Source organism: Leishmania panamensis (genome assembly GCF_000755165.1).
Source record: "Leishmania panamensis strain MHOM/PA/94/PSC-1 chromosome 20 sequence".
NCBI classification, from domain to species: domain Eukaryota; phylum Euglenozoa; class Kinetoplastea; order Trypanosomatida; family Trypanosomatidae; genus Leishmania; species Leishmania panamensis.
In genome coordinates, this window is record NC_025866.1 from 662506 (window position 1) to 682409 (window position 19904).

The window sequence follows — 19904 nt, forward strand, 5'->3', positions numbered from 1 at the left end:
GGAAGGGAGTAGGATTGGGGGAAAAAAACAACAACAACAAGCCAGCCAGCCAGCCAGCAGACAAGGGTGCACACGGTGTGAATGAAGAAGGCGGTGATCGACTAGGCCTACTTTCTGAAAAAAAAAGAGAGAACCAAGAAGACGAGAATATGGTGTCCACCCGCACACACACCCTACACACAGACACACTCGCGCCCTGCAAAAGAAGGCGCTCCCTAACGAATCAGCAACTGCTTGCGTCAGGTGCGCAAGAACGAGCGCGCGCGCTATGGAAGAAGGGAGTGGTGAGAGGAGGCTGAAGGCGTGGACAATTACAAAGGAATGAACAAAAAACCACCCTGAAAACAAACGAAAAAAAAACAGCAGCAGCAGCAACGTGTGAAATTGCAGTCCATAACAAGTTCTGTTCGTCGGTACTGCGCTTTTCTGTTTGTCGTCGCCTGCACGGAGACAGAAAATAGAGAGGAAGAATAAGACAGAGAGCAATGCAATCGTTTCACCAGTTGTGCGCGCATGTAGAGAGAGTGCACGTGTGAAGACAAAAAATGCAGCCACTTCAACAGAGATCGACACGCGTGAGAGGAGCTCAGCTCTGAAAATGTCCCTTGACACCCCCTCAGCAAACACGTGGGACTTTCGATGAGTCCCTTGCGACAAAGCTGTTCCTCTTCCAGCCCTGTTTGTGGTTGGGCTGTTATTCGAGCAGAGAGTTTCGAGCGCACCCACTCACCCGGTCGGTACTGTTCCGTTTCTTCGTTTTGCTTCGGTCACTGCTTCGCTGGCGTCAACAGTCAAGTGAGTACGCCACCGCTACTTTTTCGTGTTCCTTTTCGGGGTGGCGGCAGGTCAGGGCATGGTAGGACGGGAAAGGAGAAAGTAGAGTTGGTCAAGTGGATGTGATACTCGTCGCCCACACGAGAGTGGAGGGAGAGAAGGGGTCCAAAGGCATGAGAGAAAAAAAGAGGGAAGCGGAAAAGAGTAGAGAGAAGTGAAAGGTGTTGCCAGGGCTCGAGGTGCGCGAGAGAAGAGAGAGAAGGAGGGTCAGCGTGCCACTCACCCGACACCTGTTTGCACTAAAGCGAACTGGGACCGTAGAAAGGGCATTCAGTCATCACAGACGCATTAGTCACGGCGGTCGGCATGGCCACCACGAAACTTTGTATTTCTACGTGTATGGTTCGTGAGATGCGCTGTTTTGTGGTATCGGGGACTTGATCGTCGCCTGTTTTGTCTGTGTCGCTTTCTCACTGGAGGTTGTGCTACGATGAACACGCTGTGCGTGTCCTTCGCCCCACCCCCCTCCTGTCACCTGTGTGCAGTACACCAATAAAACTGCGTGCGGTGCGCTCCAACGAACGCGACATCATTCACGCACGTCAACGGAACTGTGGACTAGGCAAGAGACGGAACTAGAGAAGCCTCCTGACAGCATTAGCTCCACCCCACCCCCGAGAAAACGTGCCGTGTTGAGGAGCAAAAAAGTTGTCCCCTAGCACGTATCTCGTTCACACACATCCCCAAATCAGAAGAGCTGCGGGTCCTCCTAGTTGCTACAGGGACCTCTGTAGCGTGGCCCATACACGCAGACCCGAGCCTTCGCTTCCGTTGCCGCCACCCTCTCCATCGTTAGTGACTAGAAAGAAGTCAGAATGCACACATTGCAGGACGCCTCTGCGGCACCTTGGCGGACTAGTGATGCGTAGAGGCGCACTTCTTCGTCAGTGCACATGTCCACAAACTCGTACCAGTTAATGTGATGGGCAAACTCCTCCCAGGTAAGGAAGCCATCGCGGACAGGGTGCGGCAGCGGCGTCGACTCTCGACTGCGCAACCGCGCGCCCCGAAGCGCCTCGAGCTCAGCGCAGCGACTACAGTTGATCTGCGGGTGAGGTGCACCTGCCGCGCCACGGCGGCGAGCATCAAGAGTGGTGCGCACAACTTCGGATGCACAGGGTCGCAGCCCCCCTCTCTCCACGCAACGCAGATTGTACCGTGGAGTTGCCTGCATCTCTGCCAGTGCGCGTCCTAGTGCGTAACCGCCAAACGCCCTGATCTCCGGCGTCTGCGCAACAGCCAAGAAGTCCTCCCACAAGTAGCTTCGAGCAACCTCAGCCACGGTAGTCGTACGCTGGGCGCTGATCGGTACCGCACGCTCAGGGACGCGCAAGAGCCACGATGTTGCTGTACAGGGGACCTCTTCCGCTTCCCGCCCATATTCTGGAGTGCGGCTCGCAGAAGCCGAGGCTACACCAGACCGCCGCAGGGTTGTGGTTGCAACACCAGGGGAAGAGCGAGCGCCGGCAGTGCGATGGTCAAAGAGAAAGTTCGCCGCGCGCCGGCACGGCACGCGCTGCTTTTGACGCCGTCCTGCTCCGCGACCACTGTTGCCGCTGCCACGGTGGTCATTCGACGGATCACTGTAGCCGTTGAGCAGATCGGAAACAAAACCGCGCACCTTGTCGATCCCAATAATGTTCACTAGACTCATGTACTGCCTTTTCAGCTGCCTCGCGCAGGACTCCCGGTGGAGAAATAAAAGGTGCCAAATGGTGTCACACACGTCGTGGCGCTGAACAGCGTCCCACTGTAGCCGTGCGTCCTGTGTCGAGCCGACGAGCAGGCTGGCTGCGCCTGCCAACTTCCAAAGCGGGTCATCCGCCGCGCCAGGTGAGCGGTAAAGTGAGAGGGAAACGAGTAGCGAATCAACAACAAGTTGTCGAATGGCAATGACCCGACTCCAGAGCGGTACAGTAGACCTTGGCCGCTGCACCAACGTCTGCCCACTGCCCTCTTGCGCTTCTGTGGAAAATTGCTTCGCTACCGATAGCTCCTGCTCGAGGTGCACCTGCCACGGAAGGAGCTGCGCTTGACACCCTTGAGCTACACCGGACAAGCGTATGCGCGCGGACGGCTTCGATGGCCACAGAGTGTCCCAGCTCGACTTCACCTCCTCAACGTAGCGTATCATTGCTGTGATGAAACCGTCTTCGATGTGTAGCTCCACGGGTGTCAGCCAAAAAGCGACGACGGAGCAGTAGAGAATAGGCGTGATTCGGAGCAGCTTGCGTTCAATCCGAAACCCGCTTTCTTTGTCATCGACGAGCTGCGCAACGACGCGCTGCTTCGCCGACGGACGCTCATCGTCTACCTGGAAGCTGCGAAAGCGCAATTGAATCAGCTGCATATCGCCCCTGTCAGCGTCCTCAGAGGGTCTTCTCGCCGCCAGTTGACTCGCGTCCGTTGCCAGACGTGCACCTTGCGCAAAGCAGAAATCGACCGGCTCCATAGCCAAGAGCAACATCTCCTGCAGCCGTCCTTCTCGTTTGTCAGTGGTGCGGCACAAGACGTACATGCTGGCGACGTGCAGCGCGAACGAGAACTGTGGGAAAGGCAGCGTGCGGTAGGCATCAATGGTTGGCTCCATCGTGATACTCACGGCGTAGCTGATGCCGTGCACGCCGCGTACGCGAACAAAAAGCAGCGACGACGTACCGATGGCGGCGTCCTTCACCTCGAGCTCGCCCTGGAGTGCGTCGACCTCGCTGGACCAGCGTCCAATCTGCTGCGGATCGAAGTTGAGTACGCACGACGCCGCTGCCGCCGGTGTTGTCTTTTCCGTGCTAGCCGCTGACCCATCAACGCTGTCGAGAAGAGCCCAGAGCTCCACCTCAGCCGGAAGCTGTCTGGCAGCAGGCGGCACGTCCCACGTCCACGACTTGCGGCGACGCGGAAACACTGTCGAGACACGACGCATCCCGCGCTGCCGGAAACAGATGGTGAAGGATGTGCGGTTCTCCAGCACCAGCGGCGGTTGCAGGGCTTCCTCAACCTGCACGCACATGATGCATCCCTTGTGCTCGTATGTCGTGACGCTGAATACCTTTGCCTCCTCCCGTCTCACAAACAGTTCCCCACCCACTTCTTGGATGTCCTCGGGGCGCAGTGGCGGCAAATGGTCAACAACGCCCTGCACAGTCCACTGCCCCGCCCTGGTAGAGGTCTGCGGCCAGTGCTCGGCCAGAGGGATGCTGCTCTGATAGACCAGGTTCAAGTGCCACTCCTCCACGGTGTGAATCGAAAATGGCGGAGACCAGCGGCACTGGTCTACGTTGTGTGTCTTATCGTCGCACATGGCGATGGAGAAAAGCGGTTCCAGCCTGCCGCCTACCATGGCTGGTGTCACGAGGGTGCTGACCGCCATCTCAGTGAAGGGTGCGGTTTGCGCCGTCAGCGCTGCCGGGCGATTCCCAACGCCGCTGCTGAGCTGGGCAAACCGAAGCGCGTACGGAGACTTGTTCACCAGCACCCAGCGCGGGCGAATGGACACCACTCGGGTGTCGCTATAGGCACGTGCAGAGGCCTGGTGACCCATCTCGACGCGGCACGCAAGGACCCACACAGCCCCGCGCTTATGGCGGCTTGTACAAACAACTACCTGCAGCTCCGCTGCCTCGTCCACCAGCAGCGGCTGCGACGACCAATCAGACCACCCCGCCTGCGCACCACCACCGCTGGTCCCAGCCTCGGCGGGCTCCCAGAGGCGCAAGAAAAGACCACTGCTTCCCGCGTAGTTTTCCTTGCGGTTGCACGACGCGGCTCGTAGGCTGTGGTAAAGGAAGGGCTGTGCATCCCCGGCAACATGGTGGTCGCCAGGGTCGCTCCCCTTGACTTCGCACGGTGCGACTGTCGCTGTGAGCACCGTTTGCCCTGACAGCCCCGCAATTGGGACGACGCACCGCTCTGTGTTGCCGTGGTGCGGCCGTGTCGTATCGGCTAGTTGTAGCGGCACACCAGTCTCATTGAAGATCCAGCAGGGGCAGTACAGGGTAGCTTCGCGTTGTGCGTACCTGATGGCAAGTACGAGGGTTGCGTTGGTGATAGGGTCCACGAGAACGAGTTGTGTGTCACGCCGTGTCTCGTCAAGCGGTGTGTAGACGCACGCTGGTGGGTGGTGTGCTGTCGGTGTGCTGCCTGTTGGCGCAGTAGACCACTGCGCAAGCGTGATGCCGTTGGGCTGCTGCAGCGAGACACCAAGACACACGTCCTGTAGTGGGTCCATCTCGGTGGCTCCGTAGCTCCCGCCCACGCCGACAGCGACAGAGCACAGTTGAGTGTACACGGTCGTATCGGGAGAGGTATCGAGCAGTGAGATTCGCCTTCCTGGATGAATGCGGCGGGTTAGCAGCGTCACCATCAGGGGCACACCAACGGCGTTGTGAATCGTCACCACAGCCTCTGCCGTGACCATGACGGCGCGCAAGGGAGAGAGAAAAGAGTTGCGCAGCACATCCACCGGCTGTCTCGCTGCCTCCTGAATACGCAGCAGGAAGTGCGTCTTGTCCTGCTTTCTGGAGAACACCTCAAAGTTATGGCCGACTGCAATGCGCGCGACGCCGCGTTGCCCACTGCTGCTGCCAGCACTGCTCCTGTTGCCGTGCGCGGAAGTGCACACGCACAGAAACACCGTCCCTGCCAGGCAAGGGAGGCTGTCGTATGACATGCCGAGTGACACAATCGAGTCGGCGCTCAGCTGCATCTGGGTCAGAGAGGGACTTGGCGTTGATGCTTCAGCAGAGTTCCCTAGAGCTAGAGTCACGCGGCGGCGCAACACCTGCACCGGAACGCATTGAGAGGATGCTGGTGGTATGACACCAACTGCGTCGTACGTCCCAGAGGCATTCAGGCCAACTTGCAGCAGCGCTATGCTCAGCCGGTTCGTGAAGGTGACGAGTGTATGTAGAAACACCTGCTTCTGGCCCTGCCGCCGAAGTGGGACAGAGACCTCGGCGAGGATGTAACGCTGCAGTGGTCCACTATCGCCCATACGTACTCGTTGAACACCAACTGCCGCCAGTGACACCTCAGCTCCGCTTGCTTTGGACGTTGGTGCGCTGGAGGGGTGCTCCTCCTGCGTCTCCTGCACGATGATCGTTTGGTGCTCTCGCGGAACTTCTTTGCCATGACACCGTGGGAAGTTGAACTCCCACTCCTGCCCGGAGTGCAACACGCGCCCACGCAAGAAAGCGTCATCGTCGCCGCCGCCAGCACGTTCCAGCAACCCCTGCGGTTTCTCCATGTACACCTGCAGCTGAACGGCGATGTCAAGCCCGGTTGTCTGCACAAGCCTGAATGTGTGGAAAGTGGATCGCCTTGCGGAGCCACCGTCTGACGTGTCGCACGTCGCCAGCGCGTCGACGACAGCCGAGTCGAACATGTCACGCAACATCAGCAGCTGCCGCACAGTGCGCAGCATTTCTAAGGAAAAGTACAGCTTAACGCTGCTCGTGCGTGCCGAGAGCCGCGCATAACCTTGCCGATCGTACACGTCCGTGACAGAGGTGTTTTTACGCGAAGTGAAGAACACATTCACCTCCACCGGTTCAAGAACCGGCGCCCAGTGTGACAGGGAGAGCTCATAGTACTCTACCTGCAGCGCAAAGCGTAGCTCAGTGCTTGTCTGCAGCGACTTGAGTGTGCATTGAGGCGTGTGGATTTCGTTTGCGTAGAGGCAGAAGAGCGGGGTGTCGATATCTTGACTGTCGTTAATCACGACGAAGCTCACGTACGGGATTTGCAAGGAAATAGCGTCGACAGTCGTGTCAGCACTGGTCGGAGTCCCGAAAGCACCCGCCTTCGCACCTCTGTGGGAGTACTGTGTCTGCATAAGTAGCGCCACGCTCGCCTCGTTCTCGATCCGAGCCGCGTCCCAGCCGCGTTGTGACGAGAAGAAACCTGACCACACCTCCTGACGTACCGCATCCTGCCAACGTGAGGCAGCTGCTTGCGCATGGCACGCTGCTCGTGCCACGAAAACGGCGTCGCTGTAGCGCACCTGCACCTCGACTCCTGTGCCGGCGCTAAGGTGGATGGTGCGAGTGCACGTCAGCGATGCCGTCGAGTCGCCAGCACGACGTCTTCTCTCTTCCGTCATCAGCACCTTCACAGCCCAGTCCGCCACGAGGTCTGACGTGTCCACAGCGCTGCCGCCATGATGTGCAACATACTCGCTTCGCACCCCTGCATGCGCCAGGTCAAACGCCGCTGTCATCTCATCTTCACCAGTTTCAGTGGATCGAGCGTTCATTAGGCACAAGTGCATCTGACTGTAAAGGACAAGGGTGCGCTGAGCTGATGTGGTGGCTGCGCAGCCTGCGCTGCTATACGACATAGCAGCTGCGCTGGCGACGGAGCGCGGCTCCGGTATACGCAGCACCATTTGCACTTCACCGACGAGGCGGTGCCATTTCGGAGACCCCAGTTCCCGCCCAGCATTGGAGGAGAACTCAGCTGCGGTCCGCGTCTGCTGATCCATCCCACGCACCTCCGCGGGGCGAATACCGGTGGCGTTCCGCTGCACCGCGGACGGTGGCGGCACCACGCTGCAGGTCTCACGATCGATCACAACATACGAGCCGTTGCCGGCTGCGACGTACGCCTCAATCGAGGAGGCGTACATGCACACGGTGGCGTGCATAATGCGCAGTGTTACGCCTTCGTCAAGGAAGATAAGCTGCCCGTGCCGCGTCGCGTTCATGTGAATCGTGTAGCCGTTGCCGTAGAGGTACACGAGGCTGTAAAGCTTGTTGGTCACACGCAGCGGCGTCCGCTCCGAGAGAACCAAATCCTCCGCCAGCCACCAGTCCTGCTGCATTAGGTGCTCTTTCGCTGTCTGGTAGTCAGGTACGGTTTCCCGGAGGTACGGCGTGTAGAGGATGTCCATCCACGCCATCATCGGCACGGTTTCCACCGTCAGCGTCACTTGCCCGACCTGCAGTGCACCTCTGTAAGCCTTGGTCGCTTCCTCTTGTGCGACACATAGCGAGCAACGCGTGTGGGCTGGTTGAGTGGAAGTACGAGACGAAGCTGCCGTGAGAGCAAGTGTGGGGATGTTGCCCTCAGTGCCGAGATGGCAGCTGGCCAGTGTCACAGTCAGCCGCAGAGACACCCCCCTCTCCTTGAGGACATCCCCGACGTCCTCTACGCAGGGCCAATTGTGCTGGCCGGTGTAGTAGGTTGCATCGAACTTGCTCAACTCAAAGTACACTGCCGTCAGAGGCCCGCATCCATCAGCGCCGTCGTCGGCTTGCACGCGCAGACGCAATGAAGAGAGATGAAATTGAAAGCTCCTTGCCTTGAATGGTGAGCGCAGTTGGCTGGTGCTATGCTGTTGCAGCCCCTGCGATGCGACCGTCGAAGACAGATCGGCGGCTGCGGCTGCTATGGACTGCGACGCCGAGGAGGAGTGCTTGACAATGGTTGCGAGAAGAGACGTTTGCTGAAGCACCAAGCGGAGTAGCACAGTGTAGTGAAGCTGTGCCAGCGTCAGGTGCAGTGGATCCACACCAAGGCGCCACTCCTCGACGGTGCCTATAGTGGCAGCAGCGGAAGACTCAAAAGGCACTCTGCTCGCCATCACCTGACGCTGCAGACGAATGTCAAGCTGCTCCAGGAGCGCCGTGGAACTTCGCATCCCCTGCAGGACACGGATGGACATGTTCTGAAGATGCACCACCGTTTGAGTGCCGTCGACGCCCTCACTAGCTTGGAGCTCCGAGTCCCACTCCACCGTCACCGCCTCGGTGACGAGCAAAAGCATCTCCTGTGCGCCTACGGATTCCTGAACAATCGCCTCAAGAGATGCTGAGGGGCAACTTGGCGTGGCTGGCGTGGTGACTTCCCTTTCACCTACAAACACAGAAAGAGATTCACTTCGTAGCTGCAGCGCATAGTGACGGGGTGGTTCGGGTCCCGTTGCCGTGCTGGTAAAATGATGCAAAGCAGGAGTTGCGCGGACGTGAAGCAGCGCCGTTACAGACGACTTCACCTGTGTGCGCACACCATTCAGCATCGATACTATGTGCACCATCGAAGGTGAGAAGATCCACAGTGGCTGTAGCTGAAGAATAATCTTACATTGCATAGGTGCATCGTCCAGCGACATGTAGAGGACGTCACTTGCCGGCGATATCACCCTTCTTTGCAACGCACTCCCTTGTTTCACTTCCGGTAGCTCCGGCGACGTGTAGTCGGGGGAGGTCGCCTCAGGCAGTTCACCGACCAACCCATCGAGCAGTCTAGCGTCTGTCGACCTTGGTGCCCCCGTCGACAAGACCGACGCTACTGGCGTCTGCAGTGACGCATGATGACCGGGGCGAGAGGACGCCGCCACCGCCGGCGCTTGCCACTCAGTCGGCTGTTCTAACACAAGCGGAATGACTGTCGCAACAGAGCCGCCGCCTCCGGTGTCTTCCAGCACGCAGTGAAGAAGGCGGGCAACGCGAACCATTACATATGACGCACTCAGGTTCTTGCGCAATTCAACATGCACCTTTGAAGCGGCGCCGTTCAGCACAAGTAGCGCCGTACTAGGTGTGGTTGTGGAGGTACCGGGAGAGTAGATGGACTCCGCAGAGCATGGGATGCAGCACTGAAGATGCTCCAGACGAATGCGTACCACCTGCATTATGCACCCTTCACTGTCTCTACCATCACTGGACTTGTGAAAGGGGGTCGGTATACTGGCTGTTGCCCCCGATGACGGTGTCTCTGCCACGTAGCGAAGGAGGCTCTCGCGAAGGTGCGCGTCATCGACAAAAGTCGCGAGGAGAAGTGCGATTGCCTCGCCATTTACGGTAGTTATTACCCTTCCGAGCGAGTCAACAGAGAGGCAGACAACTCTCTCTGGAAGGGTCGCGGAGCCAGTTGCACCTCTTAAACCCACGTGAAGATCTGGTGGAGAATGCCAGCCATACTGAAGCGTAAGGGACGCGGTTGGCGCGGTGGCGGCGCTGTTGCTGTGCATTGGTACTACCTGAAGAATACAGCGTCCGCCGCTTTTCGACAAGCCTGATGACAGGTTATTCGGCGTGCCACAGCCGAGCCAGATCTGCTGTGCCGCGAAGGAGTAGCTTCGTTCTCCGCTCGTAGAACGCACCGCAGAGGCGGCAGCGCCACTCAGCTGCAGCAGGCACTGCATGGACTGGCTGTCACTGTGGCTGGCATCGGACTGCGATGAGCTGATGCAGAACGTCGCCTCGCCCTTCACGTCCAGTGTCCACGTGCTTTCCTCCACGACCGCCTTGAGCAGCGAGGCAGGTGAGGACGTGTTCACAGTGTGTGGTTCCCCCTCCCTGCTGAATGGGGTCGGATACACAAAGTTGGCGTGGAAGGCGTCCATCACGTACGCGAGATCAGCACTCGAGCACTGCAGCACGCAGGACTCCGTCAGTGACGGCAGCACCACCGCAAAGGACTTGTGCCATGGTACACCGGCTTCCCAAAGGCATCTCGCGTCGAACACGGGGTAGGCAATGATAACGTGCCAACTGGGCAAGCGCCATTGAAACGATGCTCCTGAACTTGGCTGAGCATGAGAGATAACCATGTCAGAGAAGTGGACGGCGAAGACGATGTCTACCGTGTTTGTCGCCGGTGACAAGTCGGAGGTGGAAGAGAAGGGCGGTGCTTTTATCCGGTCAGTGAAAGAAAGTCGCTTCACCGAGAGGCGGAGGTGCGGCGTCGGCGGCAGTAGCGCAGAACTGGCCGCTTGCGCAATCCAGTCTACTTGCCTTGGCACCTGTAGTTCCACCGATTGCAGGGTTACCGACGTACACACATGCGTCCACGACACAGCCACTGGGGCCTTTTCAGCGATTCGCCATGACAGTGGAGGGCAGAAGAGAGTGCCGGCGCAGAACCAGCACGGTTCCCGTGACACCACCGCCGAGGCGCGTGGCACAAGACCATCCAGAACAGATTGAAGGAGGTGCATAAGTAATGGGTGCCAGTAGACCAGCTGCACACAGCGCAGCTGCATCTTCAGCTCTTGTTGATCGCGGATGCCCGTAGTAGAGACACTGACACCGCCCTCACCGCCGCCGGACCTTGCGCGCAACCAATCGGAGAGGGAGAGCGTTGGCGGCGGTTTGTGCAGCTTCCAGTCGACCGAGAGCTCTGCACTGTCGACGCGTGATTCGCTGGGTGATACGGCATTGTGCGGTTGCATAAGTGTGATCCAGTTCGCCTTTGCCGGCCCAGTCCCACTAGCTGAGGAGCAGCACCACTGCAGTTGAGGTGTTTGGGCGCTCAGCCACAGGTGACTGCACGCGTCCGTCAGGCACCACTGCAGAACTGCGCCAAGAGCTCTGAACTGCAGCACAGGAATGTCCCTGGACAACTGAGATGTCTCAACAGCATTTTCGAGTTCCAAGTCTACCTGAAGTGCAGGCACGGTCACGTCGACATGAATACTCATTCCATTGTTGCCGCACTCGCTACTTCCACGCCATTCCATCTCTACCTCAGTGGGCATTCTCGAGTGCACGTCTGCGTCCTCGCCTATTTGCTCCTCCTGCGCGTCCTCGTCCCTACCACGGGACCGCCACCACGGATAACCTGAAATAATTTCTTCGCTGAACAGCCGGTTCGTGAGCAGTCCCGCCGTGTCCCACCACGCCTCACCCCACTCCAGCAGAGCTGGTCCAGCCCGCAACCACATCTGCGCCGCTGGTGCGACACGCACGGCGCACCGCCGCGCCGATAGCAGCGGTGATGAACGCTTGTAGTCTTTGAAACACATGAACAGCGCGCAGGCGTCGCCTGCGGTGCGGCTGCTAGTGCCAGTCACGGGCGTGCTCGATGGCGTACTCACCTCCAACAGTTTCAGGTCATTGTCGCGTGCCCTACTCCCACCGAAGCCGGCGTACAGTGCCACCCTGTCTGCAACGCGCAGCTCGTAGCGCTGCTTGTCGCGGTAGCTGTTTTGGCAAAGGAGAAACGGCGTAAAGGACAAGACGGCATCGCGCCGAGAGGATCTAGAGGAATCAGCACAGGCGGTGTTCATCTCCAAGGCATCCGAGCACAAGACGGGCTCGCTCCCTTCACACGTCATGCACAGCAAGGGAAAGGACACTGTCACCCCGTAGAGGGGCTGCTTGAGAAGCTCTGGGGGCGACACGTCGGTGTTGTACCGTGCCTGTACGGAGGAGCGAAGTCCCCATGGAGGCGTAGTCCCGGCCACGCAGCAGCGACGCAGCGCCGCCGCGACGGCGCATGCCTCGGCATCGTTGGCGCACTGGAAAGCCACGTAGCGGCAGGGAACCACCTGCGTGCCCGCGAGGACGCGACTCAGCGCCGTTTCAACGTGCTGCTGTGAAGGTGCACCTTTATCCCCCTCTTCTGCGTTTAGTTTCTCCAGCCACGCATTAACGGCACGCTTCAGCCAAACCGCATTCTCAAGGAGCGCTGGCGGTACCTTGAGTGAATCCAGCAAGAACCGCTTCGCTTCGCTGTACCCGCTTTCCAGCGCCTCCTCGTGATTCATGCCCCCCTGTGAGACGTAAAGATGCACACGCGGGCCTGTGGTGACACTCGCAGCGGCTGTGACTCCAGAATCCTTTGCCCCGCCATCGCAGTGCACGTGCGTGCAGCCGTGCAGCAGTGCGTAACAGTGTGCCGGGAAGGTTGAGCGCTGCGCGTGGTAGACGATGCACACGCCAGGACGTATGTCGACTCTCTGAGGAAGAGCGGCCCCGGTTACCACTGTGGAGTGTCGCCGTGCGGCAGAGAACGGATGCAGCTGCTTGTAGTATGACTCCCGCTCGTCTGCTGTGAGCGGCGGATCGTCCTCGTGCTCGTCGTCTGCATGGCCTTGCTGCCCGCGCGCCGCATGCCAGAACCTCTTTCCTGTGGGATGTGGAAGCACGCGCACGCGAAACGTGTAAACAGCGTCGTCTTCTGGGCTTTGCCCTGCGTCCATTGGAGCGGCTTCCCGCTGCAAAATGTTGGACCAGACCGATGCTGCTAGATCGGCCAGCAGGCTGCAGGCAGTCGTAAGTACCGACAGGCTGGTGCGCGACCACGTCAGGCTCACGGCATTGCTGGACGAGATGTGAAGGTTCCACTGCGGCAGAGTGGGATGGCATCGCCCCAAAAGACTTCGCTCTACCACCACAGCGATTGTCGTGTCCGAAAGCAGCACGCTTCGCTCAATGGACTCAGTGGCGAGAACAGAAGCGGGGGTTGTTGGGAACAACACAGAGAGACGGACGGCTGCTATTTGGAGGTGCGTGCAGTCGATCCAGTCAGTCTCCAGTGAGCCAAGCGGTGCGGCAGCAGTGGTCATCGTCGCCGGGGAGAAGCTTGCGTTGGGATGATCCTTGCTCACTTCCGCGCGCCAGCGCTCCTGCCGCTGCAGACAGTGCACCACATCATTGCGCAGACACACTTGCGTGAGTGCGAGCTCACAGCCCTGCACCTGAGGCACTTCAAAGAGGGAGACGAGCATGGCGTCCACTGCCACCGACCAATCAATCGAAAGTTGCTGCTCGACAATGCGCCGCAGAAGAATCAATCGCGCGTCCGCGCCCGTCGAACAGCATTGCTCAGCGTGCGTCATACATGCCGACACAGGCACTGTTAGCGCCGTGAAATCGTCATCGCTACTGGAAGCGATTGGGGGTGATGAACGCACTTTTACGACGCCAGTACTGGGGTCAGGCGAGGGGTACAGCAGCGCTACTTCTGGCCACAGTACCCTAAAGAAAAGGCTGCTCAAACGACTCAGTGAGACAACATTAATGACAAGATGAACGGTCGCTAACCCAACGTGCGCGAAATGCAGCGCCGACGTCTCGGACGTCAACTGCTGCGCGGATCGGATTGTCCACTCCACCTGCACGGCGCCGTGGCGGCGGCACTCGTCTGGCAAGATAGACCAGCAGGACTCGAGGGGAGAGAAGGTGCGCGACCGTGATAGGTGCACCGACGCCACTCGCTCAACTATGTTTGCAGCTGATGTGCGGGGACCCCCAGTGCTGTTAATGCTCTGAGGAGACGACGACAAATTGCTCTGCGAGTCATCTTGTCGTGTGGTGGGACGGCCTATGGAGAGGATCACCTCCTCTGTCAGTGTAGGCGGAAGTTGTGGATCATCTAGTGCCGTGAGAGGGGTGGCTGTGATGGAGAAGTGCTCCATGGTTCCCCAGTAGTACGCGGCCGGCAGGACTGACGGACTGGCAGCGCTGACTCCTCCCCACTCGACACCTGCCTGAAGGGTGTGCAGTGCCACTTGTGCAAGGGTGGCATGTGCTGGGGTGGAAGGTGCGGCTTTACGCATAGGGACAGACGGTACGTTTAGTGCGCACAACACACTGCACTGTAGCTCCACCTTCAGTGCTGCGGCCTGGAGGAAAACGACACAATTGGGAACGCTGCGATGACTGATCTGCTTCTTGGGCGAGTTCATGGCTGCTAGATCTGGCGTCGGCGCAGGTAGCGATGCATCGGAGTAGGCAAACGTTTCCGCCTCCTCAGAGGAAATGCCAAACTCCTGCTCAATCAGAGCCCGCTGTGCCTCTGTCCACCGTTTAGCTGACATGAGTTGCACGAGCTCACGCAGCTCGGCGCGCGCCTCGTCGCTCAGGCCATCCGCAGCTTCATAACCGGCGCTATCGCTTGTCACGGTGGTCGGCTGCGACTCCGAGCGCCAGAAGGAGAACCACCCACCTTTCGCAACCGGAGCTACCCGCTGAGCGGATGGCGCGCTGAGGGGTACAGGGCTTGTGGTGAGTGTCTCTCCTGCGCCGCCCGCTGCTCTCTTCTCACTTAGGAGCTTTTCATACTCAGCACGCTCGACGCCCACTCGCCATAGGGCGAGCTTCTTCCCGACCTTAAGCACGTCGAGTGAAAGCTCTTCCTCAAGTCCCATCATCTCCACGTGCTCCTCCACTGTCAGGGGCTCCAGCCATCCTGCAGCCCTGAGCGCTGTCCGTTGCTGACGCAGGTACAGTCGCATGTAGCGGTCACGCTTCTGCTTCATCGAAACGTAAGTACGCCACGAAAAAGGCGTTGGCTTGTGAGTGGACGCCGGTGCGGCTGTCTTGTTCTTTCGAAGTTGCTGTCGTACGGCGTCCAGTGCATACCGCCACCATGCGTGCGGGTTGGCGGTCGGGCGCACTCCGATGGGGCGCAGCCGACGGAGCGCCTGTCGCTGTCGCACGTCCACCAAGCATTGCGCGAGGCTCTGGCATGTTGTGCATGTCTCGCTTGTAATGATAAACAAGCACGTGTCCTTCATGCGTGCGGCGGCCATGTACTGCGGTGTCGAGGCGTCGGTGTAGACGGGCTGGTAGGCGAGCTCCAATGTCATATCAAACGGTATCAGAAAGGGGATTTTGCTTTCTCTACTCGAGCTCGTCCGCAGCGAGGCTGTAAGGCCGTGAAAGGAGATGATCTGCCGTACCATACGTTCCCCTGGGGCGACAAATGCTGGCTCAAAGAGCTCATTGCATCCACAGGTCTTGAGTCCTTTGATTTGAAAGGAGAGCGACGCCTGCTGGGAGGACTGCTGCACTGCGGTGTTGACGTGCGCTGTTGACGGGGGTGAAGAATCCATCGACTGCTGCGGCTGCCTCTGTGATAGCTGCCGTGTGGCCACTTCCTCAACGACACCGCCTGGCAGCACGTTATCGACGGCAGGAGTCACACCGGCGATGGAGGACGTATAGTGCACCCAGAGATCCTCGATCTCAACGCGGATGTTGTTCAGAATGCTGGCCTTCAGGCGAGCGGTAAAGTTGTCGTCGCAGCTGTCCGCCGCGGCTGATGCGGGAGATGGCACCGAGGTTGGCGGTGCTGCAGAGCTGCTCGCGTGTGACAGGCTTTCGCAGAATGCCAGCAAAAGTGCCTCATCAGTCGCGGCCAACTCTCGAAACTTGCGTGCGCGGGCCTCACGAACGTCTTGGTCGACGCTATAGCCGGCAGTCTCCTTGTCCGCGATAACGAGCTGAGCCTTTCGAATCTGCACCACCACCGATTCTGATCGCAGGCGCGTCCATGGTATGATTATTCTCAGCTCTTCGATGGTGCCCATGAGTACACACACAGGTACGTCCAGGAAGCGCAGTGCATCTTGTCGCACCCTCAAGTTCCGCATGTGCACAAGACCATTCCATACCGACACCTTGATTTGTTCGCGATCGATGTTGTCAAAGTAATCCCCCAGGAAAGAGGTGAGCACGTAGGCGACAAACTTATTAAACATACTGTACAGTCCGTTGTTGTGAAATAGAGTTGTGTGTTTGGTGCCTGGGGAAAGAGGGCGTGAGCGGGGGCCACAATACCCGTGAGGTGACAAACCTCACAAAGCAACGCGAGGTGTGAATGACTGGAAGGTAGAGGGAAAATCAGAAAAATAGTAAGTAGAGGGTACTAGTCGAAGTCCGATCGTCTCTGCGCACAGCGGCCAGTCCTCGACTCACTCACTGGTCAGCAGGAGAGAGCCACAGGCCAAGAAAAATGCCACTTCAAACGAGAAGTGAAGCACGGCACGATGAGAGCAAGTAGAGGTGTGACATAAAGGCAAACAAACGGGTACACAGGCAGTGGGGTTGGGGGTTGGAGGGAGGAGGCGTGCAAACTGTGTGGAGTGACAGCTGCCTGTTTTGAAACTGAGTGTGGGGAGGGAAATAGGGAGGGCAGAGACAAAGGGTAAGCAGTGAGTTGTGCAACCCCCTCGTGCGCGCGTGAATTACGCAGCGCAAAGGACCGGACCCCAAGGCCTAAATCGAAAAGAGGAAGAGTAAGAGCGAGATGAAAGGCGAAGCAGGCGCCTAAGAAGGGCACCCTCGTTTCTGAAAGGGGAAAAACTGCAAATGCGTTTACCACGACAGCGAAGAACAACAAAGAAACCAAAAGCATATGAATTGGGGATACAAGAAGAGCGGTGGAAGGGGGGAGGGAAGGGGTGCAGCATCCCCCAGGGTGGGGATCTCAGCGAAATGAGGCGTGTACGATACAGTATAATCAGAGAGGATAGTCACGAGTGCAACTTGGGGGATAGAGTACACCAATAGACGTCATCAGAGGGGGGGGGGCGAGGTACTCGCTGTCGTGGTGGAGAGGAAAGAAAGAGAGAAAGAAGGGCCCCAGCAAGTCTCCGTGGTTCGGTCTTTCGGCTTCGCTGGGCTTGTCCAACATGTGTGTCTCATTTTTGCAGGTTGTTCTTGCAGGCCTTAGCGACGTTGCAGAGCGCGTCGACCGCCGCCCCACGCCTTTCCGTTGCCATCAAACCCTACACAAGAAATGCTGATTTGTTTTTCTCTTTCCTTTTGTGACTTCTTTGGCCGTTTCCTCGTCGGCGAGCGCGCAGTGGAGCGGAAGGATTGCGCTACGACAAGCAAGCCAATTTTCCATTGTACACAGACGCACACAAAATGAACACAGCAGCGGTACGTTCAGTGGTGAGGCGGAAAGAAAGGGAAAGCCACAACACAAAGCTAGATGAAAGAAAAAGAGCCGCGTTATTCCACATTATCTGTCGAGGCCTTCTGTCACGTCACGAGAATACGCCTGTGAGGTAGTGTGTAGTGAGTTGTCTGCGTCCACGTATGGTTCCTCCGTGGAGAGTCCTCCACCTCTATACACACACACAGACAAAAAAAGTACATCAAACTATTATTGTCTCAACTAAAAAGATTTCCATGTGTGGGCAGGTGAGAGCACCACATCGTGCCTTCGAGTAGAGCACTTGAAGAAGAGGTGACAGATTGTATCGACAGAGTGTGAACAAGCAATTCATCCAGTAGCCTCAGTGTCCAAGCTCCAGTGCCCTTGCTGTACCCCACCTGCGACGAAGATATGCACAAAGACCAAAACACCACAACACGCCCTAACGCGTTTAGTAACCCCTCTTCAGACACACAGTGTGAGCGGAAATCCTGCTGTGGGTGAAGAACTCCTCAAAAATGTCCATGAAAATCTCCATGGTGCGCTCTATCACGTTCTCCGTCAAGTTTCCACAGTGAGGCGTTATCAGCAGCTTGCAGTCAGGGACTTCCCACAACAGTGAGTCCTTTGGCAGCGGCTCCACCTCGAACACATCGAGAGCAGCACCGCGGATGATGCCTTTGTTGAGGGCCTCGGCGACGTCGGCTTCGCACTGGGACATGCCCCGGCCGATGTTGATGAAGACGGCGCTCGGCTTCATCTTTGCAAAGAACTCCTTGTTGAAGAAGTGCTTCGTGTCGTGCGTGCCGGGCAGCACACCCACCACAAAGTCAGCCTCGCGGATCGACTCGTCAAGCGCGTCATTGCCGCGCACCATGACGCCAAACTTGTCCGCCTTGTTGTCGCCGCTGCGACGGATGCCGGTCACCTCCATGCCCAGCGCGGTGGCCTTCTCGCCACAGGCTTGACCGATGTCACCGTAGCCGATGATCACCATCTTCTGCCGGCGGAGCTCAATGCAGTTGAAGCGGTTCCACTTCTTCTCATTCTTCGAGGCAACCAGGCGCCATGGGAAACGATTGAAGTACAGCATGCTGAAGGCAACGTACCCGGCAAGCTGGCAGAGGTACCTAATGGACTAGACAGCGCAATCGCATGAGGTGCTTGCAAAGAACATTGGGGGTTCTTACACCTTTCTCAAATGCGACAGCCGTCAACAGAGTAGTACTTTTATATTCTGCTCTACATCTATGTGAATGTATTGAGCACAGCTTGTGCGTGCGAGTGTGTGAGCGCGCAACTGCACGCAGGGTGGGGTGGGAGAGTGATCGCAGACATTGGAGAGAGGATCAGATCAAACAGAAAAGCAGCCAGCAGCCAATGACTAACAAAAAAAAAGGAGGGTGTGTACCGCGGAAAGGGCAAAAAAAAGAACGAAGAAAACAACAGACACGCGCACACACGCACAGAGACACACGTAACGCGAGGCGGGTAGTCCTCTGAACGGGGGTAGAGGGAGCAGAGATGAGGAAAAGGGAGAGAGAGGGGGAGGGGAGGAGAAAGCTAATGAGCGCGAGAGGGAGTGAAAAGGAGCAGGCGATACCAAAAGAGAAAGAGGCGGTGCAGATCTCCAGAAACGTAGCCGTGTATACGAAGAAGGGGACAGATGAACACGAGCACGCGTGGCGACGGTTGAGGCGCTGCGGCTTGCCTTCGTGACTCATCCGCAAGTACCACAGATCGTCAGTGAAAAACGCGGTCATCGACTTTTTATAAAAAGTGAGACACGATGTCCACAAAAGTGAATTTGAGCCTTACGTTTGATTTTGGCAGGGTGGTCAATGCTCCCACAGATTTCCCACTTCAGCGACTGCTAAGCGCTGTGTATTATCAAAACAAAATCTTCTACCTGCACCCGCGCGAGCCCACAGCACCACGGGATGGTTGTGGTGGTTTGCGCCGCAGGAGCGTTGGGATGTAGACGAAGAGGAACTGGCCAACTCATTTATTGCCTCCGCGGTGGTGACGAATGATGCTTTCTTCGCTGCCGCAGTGGAGTGGAGAAGACAGAATCGCGGCGTCCGTTGCGTGTTCGAGACTGGAGGTGTACTGCTGTGAAAAGCATGGTAGACCCCGACGAAGCATATTGAGAGCTCGGCACGGACCTGAAAAAAGGGAATAGCTGCACTAGGCGGAAAGCCGTCGTCCTATCGAAGACGTTGGAGAGGAACATCTCGGCACGAAGTTGTGGCGGTGGTGGTATGATGAATGCTACCTCAGAGGCCACGAAACAAAGAAAGAGTTTCCCTTCATCAAAAGAAATGGAGTAAAAAAGAAACCCATGAGCGTCAATGACCTTTACCTCAACGAGAGCTCGTCAGGTGACGTCGTGAAGGGGCCGTAGAAAAGGCTCCCTCTTGAGAAACGAGCAGATTGAACTTCACTTAGTATCTTATTTCTCCAGGGATAGGGGGATTCACCCTAAAGTCTTAGTATCCGAACATGCATTCATGTATAGGAAGCACATGGCACTGAACACGATATTGATGGGGAAGATGGATACTTGTGTTGTGGTGATGGGTGTCGGGCATCGCCCCGCGACACTGACGCAGTCATGAAAGCGCAGCTCTCATAACGATGGTGCGCAGCGGTATTCCACCACTTTCACCCCTGCACAC

General features: G+C 57.7%; 2 protein-coding genes across 2 annotated transcripts; both read right to left on the bottom strand.

Moving 5' to 3' along the window:
- Positions 1 to 1633: 1633 nt before the first annotated feature.
- LPMP_201480 (hypothetical protein) lies at positions 1634 to 16042 on the bottom strand (the record flags this gene model as incomplete). Its single annotated transcript, XM_010700047.1, has 1 exon — positions 1634 to 16042. The coding sequence occupies one exon, from the start codon at positions 16040 to 16042 to the stop codon at positions 1634 to 1636; it is 14409 nt and encodes a 4802-aa protein (XP_010698349.1).
- Positions 16043 to 17677: 1635 nt separating this feature from the next.
- LPMP_201490 (d-isomer specific 2-hydroxyacid dehydrogenase, putative) lies at positions 17678 to 18319 on the bottom strand (the record flags this gene model as incomplete). The annotated part of the gene is made up of 1 exon (XM_010700048.1): positions 17678 to 18319. The coding sequence occupies one exon, from the start codon at positions 18317 to 18319 to the stop codon at positions 17678 to 17680; it is 642 nt and encodes a 213-aa protein (XP_010698350.1).
- Between the last annotated feature and the right edge of the window lie 1585 nt (positions 18320 to 19904).